This window comes from Notamacropus eugenii, chromosome 3 (assembly GCF_028372415.1).
Source record: "Notamacropus eugenii isolate mMacEug1 chromosome 3, mMacEug1.pri_v2, whole genome shotgun sequence".
Lineage (NCBI taxonomy): Eukaryota > Metazoa > Chordata > Mammalia > Diprotodontia > Macropodidae > Notamacropus > Notamacropus eugenii.
Genome location: NC_092874.1, coordinates 167,967,687 through 167,992,881, shown reverse-complemented (window position 1 = coordinate 167,992,881; position 25,195 = coordinate 167,967,687). Strand labels below are relative to the sequence as shown.

At 40.6% G+C, this 25,195-nt stretch overlaps 1 protein-coding gene and 1 long non-coding RNA gene across 8 annotated transcripts in view; one reads left to right on the top strand and one right to left on the bottom strand.

The window, feature by feature from the left end:
- The window catches only part of FRMD4A (FERM domain containing 4A), a 547,164-nt gene that overhangs the window by 64,584 nt on the left and 457,385 nt on the right, over positions 1-25,195 (bottom strand). For all 7 annotated transcript variants that reach the window (XM_072653270.1, XM_072653269.1, XM_072653267.1 and 4 more), the window contains one exon: positions 4,497-4,573. In XM_072653270.1, the coding sequence (XP_072509371.1) occupies positions 4,497-4,573 (77 nt within the window). The remainder of the gene's footprint in view (positions 1-4,496; positions 4,574-25,195) is intronic.
- Positions 6,597-23,634, top strand: LOC140533509 (uncharacterized). The gene is made up of 2 exons (XR_011976945.1): positions 6,597-7,506; positions 23,277-23,634. It is a non-coding gene; the product is annotated as an uncharacterized lncRNA (long non-coding RNA).

The window sequence follows — 25,195 nt, the reverse complement described above, 5'->3', positions numbered from 1 at the left end:
ATCTCTGGTGGTCCCTAATACCCTTTCAGGAGGTCCTCCAGGTCAAAATGATTTTCATAAGATTACTGTGTCATTGATAATACCCATAGAAACAAAAACTCTTTGGCATCTCCCATAATTTTTAAGAGTATAAAGGACTTGTGAGACCAAAAATTTTGAGAATTACTGATCTCTGCTAAAGCCATTATCTCACAGATGATACAACTGAGGCAAAAAGAAAGCAGGAATGACAACTGGATGCTAGAAGGTGATGAATGAAAGAGTGGAATTCCCCTCCCCCCTTCCCTCTTATTACATATCAATTATTTCAGCATGGAGTAAAGAAGAAAGAATACAGCTAGATTTCCAAAATGAAACTGGAAACCACTGGTTTTTCATATAATTAGCTGCAAATAAGAATAGAGGTCCATGTTTTCCCAGAAGGGAAGGAAGTCTCTTAACAAATAAAGGCTGTCTGGCCACTTTTCTAGAGGTCAGGAGGTACATGGTAATGGTAGACTGATCATTATGAAAATGGAATCTTAGCTTTGGAAAACAGCATGAGGGAGAGAGAGAAAGAAGGAGGGAGGGAGGAAGGGAGAGAGAGAGAGGGAGAGGGAGGGAGAGAGAAAGAGAGAGAGAGAGAGAGAATTTTTCCCACCAACTTATGGCCAAATAGAGTAGGGAATTTCATGTAAGAGTTAAGGTGTATCAAGTCATTTATTCAGAAAAAGGAAGGAACAGAGTTTTCCTAAGATCAGTAAACTGGAAGATCCCAGTGTAACAAGAAGAGAGTACAACCATGGTTTTCAGGAAATTTTAATTATAAATTGGATTGTCAACCTTTCCCTGGAGGAAAATTCAAGGTTACTTCCTTCCTTCTTGTTTATTTGGGTTATAGGTTTAACTTTCTCTCCGCCCCTCATCCTTCCCCCCTTCCGGAATACTCACTTTTTTATTGAAAAAAGTCAAATCTGGTGTCAATGAATACTTCTAATTCCAGGTGCATATGATTTGTGTTGTTACTTTGGTTAAAATGAAAGTTAGGGGGGAAGAGTCAGCTTGTGAATGAGCAAACAGTTGCCACTTGAAGTGAGGCTAGAAAAAAAAGGGAGAGGGAGGGAACCACATACAACAAAACACATAGAGGTTTTAAAATGAAACTGCCAACCAAGGACTTGGCTCCCATGATAGCTGTTAGAACTGGGACGAATTCAACTCTTACTCTTCTCTAGCAAAGCTGAATTGGGACAGGGAATGGGAAGGGGGAAGAAATGTGAAATTGAAGACAATGAAAGTTGCAAAATGAACAGTAGGTCATGGGAGGATCAATATTTTTCTCAGAAGGATAGTGGGAAAAATTAAGGAACTACCAGCTGAGTATAACCACATTCTTTCCCCACTTCAGGCCCTTCCCAAATCTTGTTTTCTTCTGCTCTCCCTACTTCTACTAACCTGAATATCTGACAAATTGAGATGGCCAGGGAATCAGGAGCTAGGCATGGAGCCAGCTCCCCTCCACACCCTCTCCCCCCCAGCAATTCTACAGGATCTTCTGTGCTCTGTATTGAAGAGATAAACATTGTGATGGTGGGAACTCCAGTGAGTAAATGTGTGACTGTTCCAACCCGGAAAACATTAGCTCTAGTAAATTATTTTCTTGTAATTGCAATTTCCAACTGATTGCATTTTAATGAAATGATTATAGCTGACATTTCCCATAGTCATGCTCAGTTCTGACTTCCTTCCTCATCCTTAATAGACGAGTTTGAGGAGTTGAGTATTAACTACTTAGCATCATTGTTACATGTAGTCAATTAGATTAATCTTCTATACTCCAAGAAAAACAATATATTAAGAATTAGTGTGGCAAATACAATTAACAATGGGGGAAATAGGTTTCTCGGGTACTACTTGTGCCTTATAGTTCCTTGGCCTGGGAAAGGGTCCTTGTTTAACTGAGCAGTTTGGATCTCCTCAGCTGGAGTGTACTGACAGCAGCAGGATGTCCAGGCCCTGGCCCTCCAGCTCTCTGCAGTCCTAATCTGCCTCCTTCTCCTTCATAGACAGAACATTCACCTAATATCTTTCCTCCTTTCCTGGTCAAACACCTACATCGTATGCATCCTTGAAGATCCAGCTCAGGTTCTTTTCCTGGGTGGGGTTTATCTTGGCCATCTCAGTCCAAGATAATCTATTCTTTTTCTGAATCTCTGAATAATACTCATATGACAATTAATCACCCACTGCCTTCTATTGTTCTATGAATGGGTTCTATGGTCACCTTTTGGTTTTTGTATGTCTCCCTCCCCCTTAGACTATACCTTCCTTGGGAGTGGAAATCAATTTTTTGTATTTCTTTGTATCACATGATTATGGATCTAGAATAGGAAAGGGATGTTAGAGGGAATCTAACTCATCTCCAGCATTTTACAGATGAGGAAACTGAGGCTCACAGAGTTGATGTGACTTGTCACACAAGTAGTAAGTGGCACAGTTGTTTCCCTCAGTACCTTGAAAATAGAAGGTCCTCAATCAAATGACTGATTAAATTAACTTCTCTAGATTTAAAGGCTTAAAGTTTAAAATACTAGATTATTATATATTATGCCCAGAGGATTTCTTTTCCTTTCCTATATCTTTGTGAAGCAGAAAGAAAAAACACTCATGCTAATTTGACTGCTGGGGGAAACTGAGATAGAAGCAACTGACTAAATTTTGTAAAACTAATTTCCATTTTTACATCTATTTTTCCTTTCCTTCACCTAGAGCCTTTTGGATCTACTTTCTTATTATTGCCCTGGACAAATAACTGTAAATTACTGCTAGTTTCTCCTGGTATAGAATAGTCTCTTCCAAATCTGCTTTTTCCTCCCCCTTTGAGTCACTCTGATTCCTGCTCTATTGTGGCAGCATTTTCTGAATACTGGACACATGCTCTAAACATTACCAGTGCTTTCTCCTCATCTGCAGTACTATCATGGGGTTTGCTCTCCCTTCTTACATGCCTGTGAGGTAGAACCTCCAATGTGCCTTTGGATTCTGTTCTACTAGTCAGCTGTGAAATGCAGGATAAGACCTTTGCTTCTAACTGGAGTGGCTGTTCTATGCAGATTACTGAGTTAAAACTCCACATCTGTCCTGCTCAGTTATCATATGCTACAGGCACAGACTGTATTGGATGAGCTATATCTTTTTCCTGTGTAGGCAATGTTTCCTAAGTATAGAGAAAAGATCTTTTGGAAGGATAGGGGCCCTTCGCAGGGTGGGGGGAAAAACCAGGAGGCAGACCCTGAAGTCTATTCATGCATGGTGTGGTATGTGCCAGACTTTTCTTTTAATTAAAAAAAATTTTTTTTAATGAAGAAAATTGAATTTTCCATCCTTCCTCCCCTTCCCCATCAATGGGGTGAAAAAAAGGAAAAACTAAGCCCTTGTAACAAATAAACATAGGCAAACAAAATAAATTCCTGCATTGTCATATCCAAAAAATATACATTCTGTGCCCTGAATCCACCACCTCCCTGTCAGAAGGCAGGTATCACTGGCCCTCCAGAGTCATAGTTGTGTACCAGACTTCTTTTTCATCAGAGCAGGGAAGGGGTAGAGTTAAAAATATTTAAAATCAACCTTCTTTTCTTGGCAGGAGTCTGATCTTACCAATGTCCCCCTAGAGCTACCTTTTAGTTGTAAATCTGACTCTGGACCTGTCTAAAATGATTTATGTTTAGGTACGAGGCCTGTTTTTAACGTCTCTAACTGCGGTTTGTGGGCTGTATACAATTCTAGGGCTGTTAGCAGACAAAGAAAAAGCAAAGCATTGGGTTGAAGTGGTATTCTGAACTGAGACTCCCCTCCCCTTTTTTAGCATCTTTTTCAATGTGAGCAGATTTGTCTTAATGTAGTATCTCCAGGAAAAATTTCTGGGAGGTAAAATACAATGTAGAGGCATGCAGAAAAAAACCAAACCAACTAAACTCTATTTCTCTCACTCCAAAGCATAACATCGTGAAATTGGGGGGCTGTGAATGATGCAGTTTGGTACTCTGTAGCTGGCATGGTAACTGCTTCATTTATGCGTTCGCTTTTGCTCTGACTGCTTATAATTATGTATATACTATAGCTGTCATTTTTGGAAATTTTTCAAAAGCTACTAAGCCCTGAAAAGCATGTTTGTTGTTGGTGCTAGGGTTTTTTTTAAAGAGCTTTCAGCCTTCTTGAACGGGATGTCTGTTGGGGGAGAGCAGGCTGTCCAAACTGGAGACATCAGCGATATAACCACATGAGAAGTTTACCAAATTGGCTCGGTTCACCCTATTTATTGTCACATTCTAATCGGCTTCCAGCTTGGCATCTGGAGCATCGTCTACATAATATAACCACCCATCTCCTACCACGACCGAACAAGGACAGCATATCCTAGAAAGAAGCAGCCCCCCTAAACATGAATGCATTCTTCCGGTGGAGTCATGCAAATCTCATCCATTCAAACATGCAAGAGGAATCTTCCAGCTTACCTGCGAGGGTCATGAACTTCCACCGAAAATTTCTTTTCTCTGAAGTACAGGTTCTCTAACTGTCTCCATTGGAATATCTGAAGAGAAAACAACTTTCTTTAAGTACAGTAGGAGTTCACAGCTGCAGTCTGATCCGCTGTTAACTTCTACTGTGGGCTGCTCTCTCGTCCAAGTACAGTCTGCATGTCCTGTTTCCTTATCCTCCGTTTCTTGCTTGAAACAGACAGGGACACATGGATCGCCAGCTTAAAAAGGGGGCACGCTGGGTGTGGATTTTCCTGCAGGTTTCTTAAAAGGAAGAACATAAGCTCTTTCCAGTCCTTTCCCTTTGTTTAATTCTCTCAGACTGCTCTCAGCTTTGCAGATTTTTTCCCTCCAAGACAGAGAGAGAGAGAGAGAGAGAGAGAGAGAGAGAGAGAGAGAGAGAGAGAGAGAGAGAGAGAGAGAGAGAGAGAGAGAGAGAAACTTGAGGATGGAAGAGAGAAAGAAAGAAAGAGAAAAGGATCTTTCAGAAGTCAGCAGTAGCCATCTGTGAGTAGTGCTGAACTGAGTTTCCTCCTCTCAGAGTGCTGAAATGGGAAAGCGTTCAAATTCCCCAGTCCCCCATTGGGACTCCACTTCCTGCCACTAATGTGTACGAATCCCTGACTCGAACTGGTGCTTTGGAAACTCCTCTCTCCTCAGAAAGCCTCTCTGTGAAGGGCGGAGGCTGTTATGACCTTAATTCAGGGGAGGCAACGCGAGATAACGATATGAGCCTGTCTAACCCATTCTTTTCTCTGTAACACAAAGAGAATCAAGAATTCCATTTCTGCAACAACTTTCTGCGCAACCAGAGTTTACCCTCAGCCCAGTGGAAGAGGAGTAGAGAAGGGGAGGTGAGGGCTTAAGCTGCTAGAAGCATACTCCCTGGCAAATATTTCTTAGGCTGTCTTAACCCACTTTTGAGCCAGATAAACTGTGGATAAAATATCTAAGAAATCTGATTTTCAAGTTTGGAAACAGTTAAAACTGCATTCATTTAGTCCTAGAATGAGATTTTCTTTCATCGGAGAAAAGAAAACACCATTTAACCCTTCTGGAAATGACAAAAGAGGTTAAAGTAAAATTTTAAAATTATATACATAGTTAGTGGATTTCTCATTACCTGCTTAAGGGTTTGACATTATCCTTACTGAAAAGAGAAAAGAAGCCAAACGCTTTTTAGATCTTTTTGGTGATGAGCCCTGGACGTGCTGATCATTCTTTTCTAGTTTTTAATTTTCTCTATTCTTTCTTTCCTCTTTATTTTACTCATGAAGCTAATGTATATCATGGACTCACAAAGCCAGAGGTGGAATGGGCTTCAGTGCTCATCTAGTTCTCTCATTTCCTTACTCTACACATGAGGAAACTGAAGCCCAGGGAGATTAACTGACTTATCTAAGGTCATGCAATTATCATTGTTTCTATGTTCTCATCTCTCTTAAAGATTCTTTCCCCACCCCTACACTCCTTTCCCCTCTACATCTACTGATTTGCTATAGCCAAACTTGTCCTCAGATGCTTACTAGAGGTGTGACCCTGGGCAAGTCACCTAATCCTGTTTGCCTCAATTTCCTTATTAGTGAAATGAGCTGGATAATGAAATGGCAAACCACTCCAGTATCTGCCAAGAAAAGCCCCCAAATGGGGCCATGATGAGTCATATATGACTGGAAAATGACTAAACAGCAACATAGCTTGCCCACCCTAGCTACACTCCATTCAGCTGCATTGTTCCATCTTCAGCCAAAGGTTTTTCTTCCTTGTATCAATTTTGTTAGATCTCTCACTGTGTTTTCCATCCAGCTGCCATGATATACTATCTAGACCTAAGGAATGTTTGCTTAAAAGATGTTACCCTGAGTAAATCTGGAGAGGATTAAAAGATGCTTCCTACACAGGCTAAATGCATTTCTGATTGCTCTTTCACAAACAATATCACCCATTACAATCCTTAATTGCTTTTCCAAAATTTTGTACTCTCCTTTTATAGTTTAGGCTACATTTCAACTCTATATCTGAGAATTACTTCCATGTTTTGGGGACGTACCCCCAAGTGGGTAGAGGGGTGTCAGTCATGTGACAGGAGCAAGAATCCTATATTCAAAGAAAGGGATGACCCAAAGCCATACTAGCCGATACCTCCTGCAGCTGTTTCTTATTGGTCATTGATTCATTGCTGCTTCTAGTGTGTGTCTGTGCTCAGACACCCAACACTGAACAGGGTGTCCAAGGGAGGATGTAACTTCGCATCACTCAGATTTCTCAATAAAAGCAGGCAAAGTTCTTCTCTCCCCTCTAAGTGGAAATATATTTGTAGCTATTTTACCTGCAGTTATCTCAGCCACGAAGGTAATAAAACAAACCCAAGCTAAGCTAATGCTTCCCTGATACTTCTCACAGCTTCCCTCCCAATCCTATTTTTAAAAATAGCTGGCAAAGAGAATAAGAATTTTACTCACTTTATTCACAACATACTTTTTTTTTTTTAACCATCTCAAGGTCAAATACTCTTGATATTGTAACACAGAGAATTTCTAACTAGTATTTAGATTTCTTTTCTGGAAAGGGGGGAGATGAAGGGCTGAGAGATGGTGGAGATAGGTTTAGGATGAAGGCCAAGGCTTTGGGGAGAGTGGGAGGTGGATTCCATGTCTCTGTGGACCTCTGTTCTTGTACCCTCACTGGTCAGATAAAACTCCAGATGCTTGGAATAGCTACAGTTGCTTCAGACACTTATTCTCAGTCCAACAGACCTGCACAGTTACACTGTGTTCCACTGGGAAGCCATGTGGCCAGGGAGGCTGTTTTCCCACATCATTAGGGTTCTTCTCCCAGCACGGAAGAGGAAGCCATGCCTGGTAGGGCAGAAATGCATAAGGGAATTCCAGCTAGCAGCATCTAAGGCACTTGCTTCTTCTCTCTGTCCTCCTTCCTCCTCCCCTCCAACTGATAAAAGACCCCACGGAGCTGAGTAATGTTTGTGGTGAGTTCCCTGGCAACTCCTCCCCCTTCATCCCCCAGCCCCTTGCAAAACAAAACAAAAAGCAAGTCTTTCCTCTAAATGCTCCCTACTGCTGCCTGCTGTAGAGAGTTAGATGTCTGCCAGCCAGCACAAACAAAACCATCTGGACTCGGCCGAAGGTCTGTCTCCTGTGGCTGCTGCTGCTTCTCACAGGCTGGCTGACAGTGCTTCTACCCAGCAGGCCCCAGGGGGTGGCAGGGGGTGGGGGGAGAGGACTTTCTGTGCAAGGGAATGATGGCATGTTTTACGTTTTCTTCCTAGGAAGTCCTGCCCCCTGGTCTTCTCTTCCTAAGAAGCTGCTCTGTCCTCAGTTGTTTTTAATATATGCTATGTACTTGTCCTTCCTGGTGCTAGCTCTCAAAACTTTATTGTTTCTTGCTTGAATTAGTCAGAGTAGATAAGACTTTCCTACCATAGGCCAAAATATTGCTAGATATACTGAAAAGGAAAGGGAAATTGTGAGAATGAGAAGACAAAAGTATTGAACATGTCAAAGGATGTTTGAATTCTTTCTTGAGGACTGGGTTTCTATAGTGGGGCATTAGAGGATACCAAGGCACCTGGAGGTGGACTGCTGCCAACACAAGTGCCCAGACTTGTATGACTCTATATGAAATGAAATAAAGCAAAACATACAGAACAATATATTCATAGTGATTACAATAATGCAAATGAAAACAACACAGAAAACTCTTAAGTATAATGACTAATCCTGGCCCTGGAGAACACATGAAAAGCACAGGTATCAAACTTCCAGCTTGTAAAATTCTTTAGTGCTGGCCAGAACCAGAATAAAATATAATTGAGAAATGCTTGAAAAAAATAAATAAAAATTCAATACAACATAGATAATGCTAATTTGTGATTTTCTAAGCCAACATGTGTCCCATAGGGATCTGTTTCTATCTGCGCTTAATCTACTGATGAGAATTCCTCTTTACAGGAGAGACGAAGTAGAATGCTGCATGTACTGTCAGTCTTGGTCACTGTGTTAGTTTTTCTGTTTAGTTGTTTCAGTCATGTCTGACTTTCATGAACCGATTTGGGTTTTTTGCTAGTTTGTTTTTGGCAAAGATACTGGAGTAATTTGCCATTTTCTTCTCCAGATCATGAGGAAACTGAGGCAAACAGGAACAAGTGATTTGCCTAGGGTCACATGGCTAGTAAGGGTGTGAGGCCACATTTGAACTCAGGTCTTCCTGATTTCAGATCTGTTGCTCTATCACTGTACCACCTAGCTACCCCTTATGGTTTGTTTTGCTTAATTATTTTCCTTTACTGTAAAGGAGGGCTCATTGGGTAAGGACAACACACTTTCAAGTGACTTGGTATCCTCTAATGCCTCACTAAACAAAAGTTTTTGAAGTTAGCATGGCTAATCTGGGATAAAATGATAGTTTATTAGTTTGTTACAGAATATATATAAATTGCATGTTCTGTTTCCTTCTGTTTCCCCTGCTGGGGAGAATGACCCTTGGACTGTAAAAGATGGAGAAAAAAATGGCTGGTAAGGAACTGAAATCCAAGGTACATAAGGAGATAATGAATGTTCTGATCTGCCCTTGATGAGTTCAAGTGACCAGATCCTAATAAACTACACCCCAGAGCTGCTGAATGTGATTGCTAAGCCAGCGTTAGTGATCTCTGAAAGGCCATGGAGAATGGGAGCAATGCCATGGGGCTAGAGAAATGCAAACAGTGTCCTAATTTTCAAACAAAGGAAGAAAGTGGCCTCTGCTAACGGCCCATGGGCTTGACTTAAGTTCCTGGCAAAACCCGAGTGCATTCTGGAATGTATTATTAAAGGGATTATTAGTGAGCATCTAAAAAAGGAAGCAGTGATAACAGAGAGCCAGCATGGCTTCATCAGGAACAGGCCATGCCAGACTAAACTCATTTCCTTTTTTGACAGGGTTACCAGATTGGTAGATTAGGGGAATGTTATTTACCTAGGCTTAAGCAAAGCATTTGAGAATCCCTCTTGCTATCATTTTACACAAAATTGGGAGATGCTGGTGAAGCAATCATTCAGTAAGGTGGATTCAGATTTGGTGGAATGACCAGACCCAAAGATTTGTCATCCAAGTCAACTCAGAGGAAAGCCCCTGACTGAGACCTCCAGGGATCTGACTTGGCTTTATAAGCCATAGTTATGTTGTGTTCCACACTTTTATCAATAAGCTATTCAAGTTTAAAAATTGTTCACAGTCTATATCATGGACTGATGTAATCTCCTAAACAAGGTGTGAAATTCCTTTCACAGGGTTAACTCTTTAATAAAGGATGAATTTCTTGCATGTGTTCTGGATACTAGTTGACATCACACCTTGATGTTACAGGTATTTTCACTGCCAGTTCACATGCTTGACCTATGCCCTTGGGCTTCATCTTTAAAACTGAGAGCTGGAGAAGCAGGTCGAGCAGCCCAAGAGCTGAGAGATCAGATGGAGAGAAGTCAGTTGGACATATACAAAGCTGGTTCCCTAGAGCGAAGCCTACTCTCACACCCCTCCAGGGGACCATGTGAAGTCACTTAAAATCCACAGGGAGCAGCTGAACACTAAGGAGTGTCTGGATCAAACTGAAAGCTACAGGGATGAGTCAACAGAAGTACCACAGTAGCTGTGGAGCCACAGAAGAATTCTTGGGGCAAATGAACAAGAAAGGATAGAGTCAGGATATAAAGGGGCAAACCTGGACCCTGCCCTCCTTCAGCTGTGAGTTGTGTGGACCACCTAGATCCTACTGAGTAGGGTTTGATACCCCACTGACCTCAAGTGCTCATGTGGAGAGTGTCCATTAAGAGTACTACAGTAAGCCTTGGCAATTATATATGGCCCACTGGAGATGGAACTCATCATACATGAGGGTTGCTCGATTCCCTAATAACCCACAATTCCATTCACTTTAAGAGGAGTTCTACCTAGGGTAGCACTGTATGACTAGAGAACTGCCATGCAAGGTGGGATTCACTGGAGGGGCAGATTGCCTGACTCCCTAGAAACCCAAAATACTGGAATAAAGATCTTATTATCAGTGAGACAACAAAGACCCAGGACAGGACTATGTACACTCGCTACAATAAGATGGAATTTTATAGAGATAAATTTTAAATCCTGCACTTGGGATCAAAATATTAACTTTAAGATGGGGTGTGACCAGAGCCATTTCAATTTATCTGAAAAGAAATTGTCGTTATTGTTTTCAGTAGATGTCAGCTGGCACACCTCCAAAAGGGAAATAAACTGAAGTGCTATTAAGAGAGAGAATTTCCAGGATGATGGAAAGTTGAATTCTGTTATATTCTGGTCCATTCACATCTTTAGCATCATGCTCCATTTTGTGTGCGTTTCTTTAAGAAGGAAAATGACAATGCTAGAGAATGTCTGGAGGAAACTAACCAGGATGGTGAGAGCACTGGAATCTATGCCAGAAAGGGAATAATTTAGAGAAAATAATACATAATGGAAGGATCTGGAGAAAATAATACTTAGGGTGGAAATAAGATCTGTTTTCAAATATCTAAACAAATGTTACATGGAAAGAACACTGAGAAGCAATGGGTAGAGATTTCCCATTATTAGTGTTCTTCAAGGAGAGGTTAGGGAAGAGAAGGAAAGGAAGGGACAGATAATGGGCATTTATTAAGCACCTGCCATGTGTCAGACACTGTGCTAAGAGCTTTACAAACATGATCTCATTTGATCTTCCCATCAACCCTGAGAGGTAAAAGCTATTTACTGTCCTCATTTTACATTTGAGAAAACTGAGTGACTTGCCCAGGGTCACACAACTAGGAAGCAAGCGTCTGAGGAAGGATTTGAACTCAGGTCTTCCTAACTCCAAGCCCAATGCTCTATCCACTGTCCCACCTTGCTGGATGACCACTTATTAAAGATACTGTAGAGATGGTTCTCTTTGGGGGATAGGTTGTGGGGTCCCTTTGGGTTCTGAGATTCTGTAGTGGATTAGAACATTTTTAGGTCTTTGTTTCCGATGCCCTATTCCCTGGAGGTTCTGTCCTCTTGGTCCGTCAAGCACTGGGCTGGTAGAGTATAAACCAGCAGAGTCCTCCCAGAACCTCCATTTGAAGGAGGACCCCAGGCCAGCCAAGTCTTCATACCTCTCCCATCTGCACTCCTGACTCTCTGGACTTTCTTTACCATGCCACATATCTCTTTGCCCTGAAAGTACACTCTAGCTCTGTGGCCTGGACTTCTCACACTGGAAGTATTCTCTGCCCCTGCAGCCTCTTCCTCTTATTGGCCAGTTCCTCCCAGAATCTCCATTTGAAAGGGACTCCCCTGGCCAGTCAAGTCATCTTTTCTCTTGAGGTTGCTTCCCTGACGCTCTGGATTTCCTCTTCCACACCCCTACTTGGAGATCCCCTTCAGTCCTCCTTTTCAACTCCCCCATTCTTTGGGGAAAGCTCTTTGAAGGCAGGAGATCATCTTCTGCTTGTGTTTGCATTCCCAGTGTCAGCACACTTAATAAATGTTTGCTGACTTGACTTGACTCTGCTTCCCTCACGTAAGACTTCATGGTTTTACAGACAGAATAAGAACCTGAACACATGTATGTTATTCCCTCTGCTATTACTGACATGACTGTCTAACCTCAGGTTAGTTAGATAGCATCGTTGTGTCTAAGATAATAACCCTCCTCCGAGATAAAGAACGTAACATGCTTTGAGATCTTCAGATGAAAGACTCACCAGAGATACACCTAATCATTATTAGCTGTGCTAAGACAAGGTGACTGAGTTAGTCCTATTAGGATTCTGTACATTTTTTTCCTTCTGGATAATTATGCACAAAAAGCTAATTAGAGGCTATGACACACACTATCCTATCAATAATCTGAGTTTATTAATTATTACCTATATAAAATAATACTAGGCTAATAGCATTCATTTGAGATTCTGAATAAAAAGCTTTGCAAAGGTTTTCTCTTTGAACTTTGGATACCATTTCAAGAAGGGTCAGTGACAAATGTTCTTTCTTCTGCTTTTACAGATGGGGAAATGAGATCTAGAAAAGTTAAGTCCTCTGACTAAGGCTACCCAGAAAGTCAGTGGTAGAAACAGAAACTGAACTACAGGACACCTGGTACATTACGCTAACCCTCTGACCATGTTTCCTTTCTAGAGGAGACTATGAATGAATGGCAATTTGTGTGTGGTTCATTTTAAAAGAGGAAAGATTTTGAGAAAGAGGAAAAAGTGATTAAAAAATAGGAAATGTCTTAACAAGCCCATTTTTCCTTCACAATGATTTTTCTTTCTTTTTTTTCCCCCTAAACGATAAAAGGAAATGTTTCCTTCTGTCACCAGTGCTTTGGCTTTTTCTAAGCTTTCTATGGTGCAGTGGATAGAGTGCTGGGCCAGGAGCCAGGAAGACTCATCTTCGTGAGTTCAAATCTGGCCTCAAACATTTACTAAATGTGTGACCTTGGGCAAGTCACTAAATCTTGTTTGCCTCAGTTTCCTCATTTCTGAAATGAGCTGGAAAAGGAAATAGCAATTCAGTCCAATATTTTTTGCCAAGAAAACCTCACATGGGGGTCACACAGAGCCAGACACAATTGAAAAATGATTGAACCACAAAGCTCTCTATATAACATCTCATCCTTCTGTGTCCCTAAATAGATGGTAATTCAGTGGATAGAGTGATCAACCTGGAGTCAGGAAATCCTGAATTCAAATTCAACTTCTGAGTTGTAACCCTGGTCAAATCACTTAATCCGAAATGATTAATACAACAGTTACCTCATCTATAAAATAGGGATAATAGCACTCATCTCCTAGGGTTGTGAGGATTTGATGAGATATTTATAAAGCATTGTGAAAACTTGAAAGCACTATATAAATCATGATGATTATGTAATAAAACCCTTACAAGCTCCATTTGGAAGTTTGCACTAAAAAGCAATGTTAAATCTACTATGACAAAGTGCTGCATGCTGTTTGACTTCAGGAACACACCTGAATGGCCTTGGGCTCCAGGTTCCAATTTGCCACTGATTCTCATTCTAATCCGAGGCCCATGACTTACTTTTGGAGACTCAGTATCTTAATTTATATAATAAGAGGTGAGAATAACAATATGTACAAAAGGAATATTGAAAAGAGTAGCTAACTAAAAAATGTCACCTTTGAGAAACTTGCCAGGACAGAATATAAATGCTTAAAAGAATAGGACCCCAATAGTATACTCTGATTTTTGCACTGAAGCCCAAATTTTGTAGACAACTACTGTTCAGCACTAATAAAAAGAGATTTGCTGCACTTTGTGGGATGAAACTGTACTGGCAACGGCAGAGGGGCCTGATGTCATTAACTGTCACCATCCATGCATATTTGTGGAGATCTCTGCCAGCATATCCCTTTAAAGTAAATATGGTCACTAACCGGGAGTGTCAGAGCAGCGATGATAATAAGGAGTCCAGAGGCCTGGGAAAATCCTGAATCTTTTCTTGACTACTACTCAGTTACCAGGAATGACAATAATCTCCATGTGAATTATTTCTTTCACTGGCCCAACTAGTTATCACATATAGGGAAGAATCAATAAGTGATAAGATGATAGGCATATTTTCAAAATACTTCAAAAACATGAATAAAAAAATTTTTTTTGGTCAACTTCATATTGCAGAAACCAGCAGTACAGTACCACATTTAGACATCGGTGAGGACATCTAGCTTATTGTGATATAGGAATGGTCTAAATTCTGCCAGCTCTTGTCAGCCCTCCCAAACTAGGACTATGGGCTTGATGACACATCGCATCTTTATTTTTCCTGGGAGAGCCTAGCTAAATTTGGAAGGGCTCATAATCAAGGCCTGAGTGGCTCAATAAAGACTATCTTTTTAGGTAACAATTGATTCCAAAGAAATCACAGATCCTTGAAATAACATAGTAGAATGGAATAAATGTTGAATTTAAAGGCAGAGGACATAGGACTAGACAGCTCGACCACCAGCTACCCATTTGACCTTGGATAAGTAAGTGATTTAGTGACCCTTAGCATCCTCGTCTCTCAAATGAAAAGGTTGGACTAGATGACCTCTGTGTTCTCTTCCAGCTCTAAATCAATGATTTTGTGACCCTGAATATTGAAGCAAAAGGAATGTGGGTATCTAGAAATGTACATACACACACACACATACATTATTTGTACGTAGCTTGAGATAAAGATGAAGTGTACAGCATAAAAGCAGATGATATGATTTTTGTCTTATGTAGTTCCATTTCTAAAGATAGAGCTACTTTTAATTGACTTCTTAGTGCCCTGATAATTCTTCAGTCAATGAATTCATTAAAAACGAATGATCACACAAGATAGGACAGAGGCTAAGTGATTTGCACAACGTCACATCAGCGGTGAGAGGCAATGTTGAGACTCGAATTTGGATTTTGTGATTCTAACACCATGTTTCTCTAACTTTTTTTGCTTTCCTTCCCTCCATTCCTTTCTTTTTCTCTTAATGATTATTGAAAGAATGCCTACCAATGTTCTTGATGTTACAGAGTATAGGTGGTCTCTACCCCCAAGGAGACTATTATTTGAGGAGAAAAGCCATATATGCCTATTGGCCAATAGTCATGTAAGAATTAGCTCCGTCAGGATGATGATTGATACTTAGGTTTCTAACTTTCTCACAGAGGCACTATGCCTGACTCCTTCCTGTTTGTGAGACATCCCAATCTTCTTATTTCAATCAGTTCCCTACTTATAATTGCTTAGCTTCCTTAGTCCATTCTTTCCTTCATGCCCTTGGGCTTACAATAATGTGAAAATAAAAGCAGTAGATGTCCAAGTCTCAGATTAGCCCAAGGCTTGTGATTGTACAGCTCTCTTTGCATGGTACTATATGCAATTTTGTACTTAGCAAATGGTTCTGATGATGATGGAGAGCAGACCATTTGGATGAATTATGGTTTGCTTTCTTCAGGGCGAGTCCAAGGCAAGCAGAGGCCTACAATGCACTTAGCTTTACTTTTGCACTCTCTGAGTTTATAAATTTTTTTCTTCTTTGGATTTGTTCTACCTCAGTTTGATAAAACCAATTCTTGCTTCACTGGAGTTTCTAAGTAGAGCCATCACTTTCTCCAAATAAGAAATCAGACTGTCTCTCCACACACACACACACACACACACACAATATATATATGTATATATATATATACACACACATATACATTCATACATACATATATACACACACACACACATACACACACACACACACATATAAACTACTAGAAGGAAGTATGGTAGGATTGTTAGGACATAACTCATAATTACACAGATTCAGATATACCAGAAATCAAATCATGGTCCCCAAAGACGTCAATTTTGTATCATGAAAACTTGATTTTTTTGGTTGCTAATATGATTATTAGTCTTGTCCCTCAAAATCAATCACGTAAAGGGGTTCCAATGTATCTACTTTCTTCTTAGATGGCCAGATACTATAAAAGGAAAACAATGTTTAATTCCTGTTCTCAGCCAGACCTCCTAATGGAATCAAGATGTTCCTGAGACTGATTTCCTAACCTTTTAGACAGCATGACACAATGACATCAATTGGGAAATTGATTTGGTTAATTCAGTGACAGATGCACAGAGCACCAGGCCTCATGACCTTTAATGGATAGCATCTTTTAACCCATCAAAGCTCTTTCAGTTTCCTGTGGTTTAAGTCTTAACTGTGTGAAAGGACAAAGAAAGAGGGGTGGATAGTAAAGAGTGGGGGAAGTACTGACCAAGTGTTTAGCAGTCCCATAGAGAAACAGGCTTTTTCATTTCCCCATTGGACTTTATATACCCCCCCTCCCTTTTTTCTTTTCAGAGAGCCTCAATATATTATTTTTCTCTGTGTACTTTGGCTTATACCCCAGAAAGACTTCATCTAAAAGTTTTGGCAAATCTGAATGCTTTAGAGGGAGGCTGAAACTGTTTTTCTGCCTCCTTAGCATAGCTTTATTCCTTCCCCCATGTGTGCCTCATAGGGATTTATGAGATTTAGTGGCCTAATGACAGGGATTTTAGCCTACAAGTCAGAAGACCTGCTTTTTAGTCATTGTTTTCTCAGGAAAAACCCTGAGATTTTGTGGCAAACAACTTAATTTCTCTGTGTCCAAATTAAAAAAATATTGTGAAGCTAGTCATACTTGCTTTTGCTTATCTCCTATGAGTGTTTCAAAAGGGAATTAGATAGTCTAGTGAAGCGTTTTGGGATTTTTGGGAAAAGGCTAACAGTGGACCACTCCTTGTTGAAATATGACATGGAATAGAACAAATGAGAGGTTAAATGTCTTATCTCCCTTCTAGCTCTAACAGAATATGATCTTAATATTTTCCTAGGTGTGAGATGCATTAAGATGGTATAGTTAGCCTCTCCTGGCAAAGGCTATTTTATTTTAAGGGTAGACACTGACTACCTGAAAGAGGCAACACCAAATTGCATAATCTACAAGAAGGTCAAAGACTGAAGGAAAAATTTCCAGGTACACACACACACACACACACACACACACACACACACACACATACACACATAGGAGTACTTTTGTGAAAGCAAAGGACTTGACTCAAAGTGGGTATCCATTGATTGGGGAATAATTGAACAAATTGTGGTGTATGGATATATGGATGCAAAGGAACTTTGCTATACAGAGAAAAGAAGGAAGAAACTTGGGAAGTCTTGCAGATTACACACAAGTCACTGACATGGGGTGAAATAAAGAGAACAAAGAGGACAATCTGACATAAGGATTTCAATAACATCAAGGAAAATAACTTTGAAAGACAACACAACTCTTGATTGATGTCATGACCAGTAGAGACTCCAAGGACTGGTGGTGAAGTACGTTTCCTTCCTTTCAACAGAAGGAGGTATGAATGAAGTACGTGTTGACCCGAGCAATACATTGATTTCTTTAGTTTTACTTTATTTTTTTATGGTAAGGAAGGTTTCTATACAGTGGATAGAGACCAGCCCTGGAGTCAGTAAGACCCTGAGTTCAAATCTGACCTCAGACACTTACTAGCTATGTGAGCCTGGCCAAATCACTTAATCCTGTTTATTCCTCCTCTACAAAGTGAGCTGGAGAAGGAAATGGTAAACCACTCTAATATCTTTGCCAAGAAAACCCTAAAGGGTGTCACAGAGAGTCAGACACAATTGAAATAACCCAACAACAGAGTTCTACAGAGAGAGGTAGATAGTACAGCCAAAGGAAGGTACAGCAATGTAAAATAAAAAAAAAATATCAGTAAACCATTTACTTCATTTTTGTTAAATGAAAAGGACCTCCTCCTAGAGATCTATTCTCTTTGAATCAGAAGGTGTCTGATGCTGTTGAAAAGGTTGACAAAATATGACTGGTTCATGGAGTTCTCTCAATGGAGGACACACTCCCACACAAACCCTGCTTCTTTGTGCAGCCTCCCCTCTGACCCTAAACAGTGCTATCTGAAGGAAAAAGAAAAAATATACAAAAGGCCTTAGCAAATTTACCTAACCTTCAGAAGCATGTACTTCTAAGGGAAAAATTGCCTGACACCAGGCAGCTTGTTTGCAGCATTAAACTGTTCAGTGTTTACTAATTAGTCTGTACTCCTGTGGGTTCAGGCCAGAAAAGCTCCTTCCTTGTAAAGCTACGTGTGGGAGATACTAGGGCCATTAAGAGGGGTCTCTGCTGTCTGCCGCTGAAGCTTGAGGTGGGTGCTCCAGGCTTTCCTCAGAATCGGCCAGGGAGTAAGGCAACTGAGCTGGCGAAGGGCCTGAGGCCTGTGGTTCCCTTTTCAAGTCAGGGTTCTGTTGTAAGAACACTTGTGGCTTCGCTAGCTGCTCTGTAATTAAAGTCGCAGCCAGCAGAAGAGGAGAGTCCAATGAATCTGCTCCCACTTTAGCCATCACTGTCTGACAGAGGGTCTGGCTGTGCAGAGTGGCCAGGGGGTCTAAATGATCTTTGGCAGATATCCTCTGGATATCCTTGTAGACTGGGGAATTTAGACTGGGTAATTTTACAATAGCTCCAGAGCTTTTCATTTTCTCCCAGGAGGAAAGGAGGGGGAAGGATGTTTTCCAGAGCTGAGCCTTTCATCTCTGGAATTTCTATCTTTCCAGAGAAGGCTGCTATTATTTAGGGCTCTCTATTAGGTCTATTTTTTTTTTTTAAGCTAAGGCAACCTGTGGGACAGGCTGGCCTTTGGGATCTAATTCTGTTTTTGTTTTCTGGTACTAAGAGTAATCTTCTGTGTTTGAATATAGACTTCTTGACAACTGAATGTTTTTCTATAGTGACATAGCTATATCTCTGCCTCAGAACGTGTGCACAAAGATAACCCAAAGGAAGAAAGGCAGTAGAGGGAAAGATTAAGAATGGACAATAGCAGAATCTCAGTATTGTATCTGAAACACTCCTAATGACGTCATTGATGAGGACTGCTAGGGTTCCTGATCTTAACTGAGCTAGACCAGAGGGAGGAGGGGGGGATGGGAATAGCTATTCTATTCTGTTCCAAAGCAAACTCAGGAAATCCAGGTTGAACCTGGCCCATTCTGAGTGTATTGTAGTGCAGGGAAATTTTGGAGTCAGAGGATTTGGATACAAATCTTGCGACTGAAACTTGGTTGTGTAACCTTGGACCACTCATTTGACTTCCTTGAATCTCAGTTTCCTCATCTGTAAAATGAAAGGGCTGAACTGGATGGCTTCTGAGGTCTTTTCCACCTTCCTATCCCTTGAATGTCATGGTTAGAATTACAAGTCATTTGGTTCAATCTCAATCAATCTGAACCAGTATCTTATTTGGGAGTCCATGTTTCAGGGTGGGTTCAGGGGGCAAATGGTGGTCATGAACTAGACCCCGAGTCAAACCTTGGACTAGACCTAAACCCTACACATTCATGCTGACTATAAACTGATCCAATCAGCCTGGATGAGGTGGGACTTAGATGAATTACCGAGTAGAACTCCTTAGTTTTCTCTAATCTGCTTCCTCTTGTCCACGGTGAGGGATGACTTTCCCAAATGGATTTGACTGGCTGTTTACCGGCTGCAGTTAGTGTTCTATTGATTCATAATTTCAGGGTGAGGGCCAAGTTAGCATGGGTTTCCTTTCTGAATCATGGTCACTTTCTTTAAGTACTGCATGTCTCCACTGAAGTGAGAGCTCTCAAGGGCTCCTTGATGAGAAGAAAGTCATGTTGTTTGGACTTAGCAAGTTGAGCTTGCCAACTCATACCTCTGTGAAATGAAAGTCCTAGAGACTGACTAAAGTTCTTTTAAAGATTTGGCAACAATCTCTTTGCTGCTAAGCACCTGGGGTTTACTTTTTGGTCAGATAGCAAAAAAAAAAAAAAAATGGAGAGGGTCTTCAGTTTCGCTTTTTTTCCATTTTTCAAAGTCCAGGCCACACCAAAAAATAAAACCCCAAAACTCCTCCTTCCCAGTCCCCCATTCCTAACGTAGGATTTTTTATTATTATTATTGCTATTTGTACACTCACCTAATTCCACTGAGTTCAGTCCAACATAATTGATCCAACTATTCATCTGAGCATACAAGCACATGTTACCAGGTCATACTGAGCTACAATATATTTTTCTAGGACTACATAAAGGTCAGTCTGTTTTGCTCTGGGAAGGTAGGAAATAGTGACATTTTATCAGCACAGGTCACCTGACTTAGAAGTGAAAGGCCCTGGTTAATACTCCTGTCAAAGAAATACAGGCTGTGATGCTCCAAGGTATGTGTTTGTAAAATTTGGATTCAGTCCAAAGACCTCACTTAAGGATTTAGAAGGCCATATGTGGCCTTAATGCCACAGGGTCCCCACCACTGCTCCTAATCAACCCCTACATTCCCTCTCGCCACTTTTTATTCTTGCCAGAACTCCTGGGACCTTCCAGTTTCTCTGTAGCCCTTAGGATAGGGCTGGGTCTGGAGGGATTCCAACAGAGACTGAAGTTTCCCACCTTCTGGGACTGGCTTCTCAGGTGGGGCAGCTCTTGTGGGTGCCTGAGGTAGAGGGAAGAAAAACTTCCCACAGTCTCTGTCTTTTGGGAACCTTCACTGGCAGAGTCAGTTTGGGGTATCATGTTGTGGGACAAAATAACAACGATGATGGTGATGATACACATTTATATAGAACTTAAAGGTTTGCGACATATTTCACAAACCTTATCCCTTCTGGTCCTCACAGCAATCTTTTGAGTTAAATACTACCAGCATTTTAAAGATAGGGATACAGATGCAGGAGGTTAAATGATTTGCCCAAGGTCACAAAACCAATACACAACAGAGGTAGAATATTAGCCAAGGTCTCTCTTGATCCTAAATCTAGTATTCTTTCTATTAGACTGAACTCAAACTCAAAACATTTCAAAATTAAACTCATTATCTTGCTACAAAACTTTGTCTTTCTCCTAACTTCCTTATTTCTTTTATGGTACTGTTGTCTTCTCAGAAATTGAGGCTCAAAACTGCAATCATCTTTAATTCTCCCTCTTCCTCAACCCCTCATATTCAAGGAATCGCCATGTTTATGTTGATTCTTTCTCAGTAATAACTTGAATTTATCCACACCCATGTAATAATCCCAGTTTGTGTTATCTCTTGTAATAGCCTCTTAAGTGATTTCCCTCTTTCCATTCTCTTCCTTCAATTCATCATTCACACAACTGCCAAAATAATTTCCTTAATACTCAAGCATCACTTTGTTATCCCCTGCTAAAAAAAAAAGCCCAAAACAAATAAACAAAAAAACCTCAAAGCAACAAAAAACCTTTGACAACTCCCCATTGCTTCCATAATAAAATACAACCTCTTTAACTTGCCATTCAAGACCCTCCAGAATCTACTTTGTCCCTCACACACTGTACTTTCTTACCAAAACAGGTCATTAACTGTTCACTAATTTGAGAAGTAGGTCCTCTATGAATTTATACTGTATTCTCCCCTCCACTCTCCAACTCCACCTATTGGAAGACTCTTCTCATTTCCAACTCTCATCTATTCCCTGATCTCCATAACTAGAAGTAATGCCTTTCCATTTCAAAATTTTCTTGCCTTTCTACTTGACATTTCCATGCATTCACTTATAATTCAATTTCCATTACATTTATTTGCATACATACCATGTTTTCCCTACCAAACTATATGCTTCCTGAGGGCAGACATCGTCATTTTTTCACTTTTGACTGGTACCTAGCAGAGTTCTTGGTAACTGGAACACTTTAAATAAATATTCTGTTGACTTGAAAGCAGCTATTTGGATTTACTTTCTTTTTTTGCATTTTTGTTTTCTCCTCCACATTTTGTGTAATCTAATGTTTATTTTATGTACTAAAGTTAAATCTACATTCATGAAAACTCACAAAATTATCTGACTAAAATCCAGGATAAAAGAGATGGAAGGAAACACCTTACTAAGTATCTACTTTGTATCAGGCACTGCGCTAAGTGCTTCGAAAATTACCTCATTTGAGCTTCACAATAACCTTGAGAGATAGGTACTATTATTATCCCCAATTTTACAACTAAGGAAACTAAGGCAAATAGATTCAACGACTTTTCCAGGATCACATAGTTAGTAAGTGTCTGAGGCCAGATTTGAACATAGGTTTTCTTGACTCCAGTTCCCAGAACTTATCTACTATGCTCTCTACATGTCTCTGACATATAACACAAAGAATTTTAAGCAAATTTTATTTCTTGTTTTGCCATAAAACCCCATCCCTTCTCCTAACTTCCTCATTTCTTTTGCTAGCACTACTGTCATCCCAATCACTGAATCACAAAACTATAGTCATCTTCAACTATTCTGTCTCCATCACTTCCTAATGAGAATTCCAGGGCTTCCCTGAGTTGTTATAACCCTTCTTGTAGGAATTCTTAACTTGGGATATGTGAACTTTTTTTAAATTGATAATTATGTCTCAATATAACAGGTTTCCTTTATAATCTTATGTATTTTTATTTTATGAATTTAAAAATATTCTGAGAAGGGAGTCTATTGGCTATAGGAGAAAGTCAAAGGTGTCTATGGCACAGAAAGGGTTAAGTTCCTTTATAAGATCTCTCCCCACTCATCCTTTTGTAGCTGCTTTCTTATCTTCCCAAGGAACTCTCAGACCCTGTCTTCTCTTATCCTGTTGCACAGCCTTGTCTCCCTAGATCTGTCCCCTGGTTGTGACTCAGTAGTAAAGGGCACTCCCACCCAGGGTCCTTCTCTATGTGCTCTCAAACATCCAGCTGGTGATGCAGCATCACCAGCCACTTCCAATCAGGAGAGAGATAGACAGGAGAGCAAGTTTTCCTCGCTGACTGATGATGCGTGGCCAAGGAATCATTAACTTTCACAGAGCTGGCTAGTGACACTTTTGGCTGGGGGCCAACTTTTTTATGATTTTCCAACTCCACAGATGCAAACATAAACTTATGTACATATACACAGATTCTATAGACACACCCCCAGAGATTGACTGGGCCATGACTTATAACACTTATTGAAATGGGAATGGAGTTTAGTTTCCAGTCAAAAGTGAACATCTGGAAGAGACTGTAATATTAGAGCTGTTTTAGGATCCTGGCTTCTACTGAATTTCCTTTCTGGATTTTGGGGCACAGATTTTCCTTGAATGAGGTCAGGCTTGGTCTCAGGGACTTGGGGACCACATCACATCTGAGCTGACAATGTAAATCTGCCTTCCACAGGAGCTGAGAAGATTGGCTGGAGGAAAAATTGTGAAGCCCATTTGGACCACCAAATGCACCCTGGAAAAAGTCAGATCATGAGAACTGTGTGGTGTATGAAACTGGAGCTGTCTTGTTGGCCCGGCCTCATTAGAATTGAGTATTGACCCAATATGAAATTGTTTCCTTTCTGCATGACCACCATTTTATATCTGTAACTAAGAACACATTGGTTTCTCACCCGAAAAGGGAAGACACTGCAGAGAAAACTCAAACTATGTGTAAGTGGCTAATTGGTTAATTGTCCATGGTTCACTGCTACTCAGGCAGGCGGCTGCTTGGCAATGGTTTATAACCCAATAAAACCTTTTGGTTTTGATTTTGCTTTTTCAAAGGCACACATACACGGTCAACTCTGCTCCTGGGTTAATGCTAACTGAATGTTTCTACCAAGATGTTTTGGGAGTCTAAATCTGAGGCTGTGCTGGCTGGTAGAGTGTTTATAGAAGTATGTTATAAATACCAAATGTTGTTGAGTTTGACCCCTGCTATGTAAACAATCAACATAGCTATTTATATAGCCTCTCAACTCTGTGTGTGAATGTCCAATCAGCTGCTGGAAAGAAAACAGACTGTAGGAAATCAGCAATTGATGCTGGAAGAAGTTACAGGGCAATCTACCCCAACAGATAAAAGGTGTGAGGACCAGGGAGGAAAAAAAGATTTTGAGCATATGATCAGATATCGTCTGGTCTTGGGATTAATTGGCATTTGCCCAGGACATCAGGATTGGCAGAGCTCCATTGATGGGCTGTTTTCCACTCTGATTATTTTTTCTAGGGAGACTCTAATTTAATTAGTCTTCTCTCTTCATAGTACACTTGGATTGTACCTTATTTTATTCCCCACACCCCCAAATCCTCAAATTATTCATATGATTTTTCACCATTCTCTCCTTTTTTCACCAGTTCTGTTGACTTGAGAAATATTCCCACTAAGTACAGCCAGCTCTCTGACAATCATTTCAGATTGTCTCTGGGCAAACTGTTTAGTATACAGCTAAAAAAAATAAGCAGAATGTGCATGTGTTGGGGGGGGGGGGTGTATTTCAGTGACTTCTTCTGAACAATTTAGAGTCATTCCTACTCTGGCATCAAAATACCCATTCAAAAACAAGCTTCTATTGATTTTATGTGGCCACCATTTCACTCATGATCTCTCTCTCTCTCTCTCTCTCTCTCTCTCTCTCTCTCTCTCTCTCTCTCCTTCTCCCAACCTCCCTCCTTTTTTCTTCTTCTCCCTCTCTCCCTTCCTCATCCCCTCTTTTTTTCTCCCTCTCCATGTCTCCCTCCCACTCCCACCCCCAATTAGCTCAGATGTACCTCTCTTGGCAACACAACGCAGACTACCCATGGTCTGAGAATAGGCTACCCAAAGACAAATGGCCACAGGTCCATATGGATGGGATCTATGCTGAGGATGGGGAGAGTGGTTGTGGTGGTGGAGAGACTTACAGAAAAGACTACTGTCTAGTATCCTTAGAAGTTTGGCTTACTCTTTACAGGATCAGGAACAAACCAGATAGTAACTCTGGGTGAACTGGGAGACTCTGGGTTTCCCCACTCACAGACCAAGAAGAAAATTCTTGTTTTAGAAACACATGCTATTTGATGCTTACTATTACCTATCTTTTGTTCAGTAGTTAAAAAAAAAGAAAAACCCAACATTTGCTATATAATTAGCAACAATGGGGGGAATGTAGCATTCTCTGGAATCTTCCAGTTAATTAAAAGGTCACATCTCACTATTCTCTTTTCAAAAAGGGAAGAGTAGAGACACAGAGAAGCTATGACTTTTGGACTCAGGCACCATAGAACAAATGACCATTCCTAAAATGATCACAAACAGTGAACCAACTAACCTGGTTAAAATTCACTCTG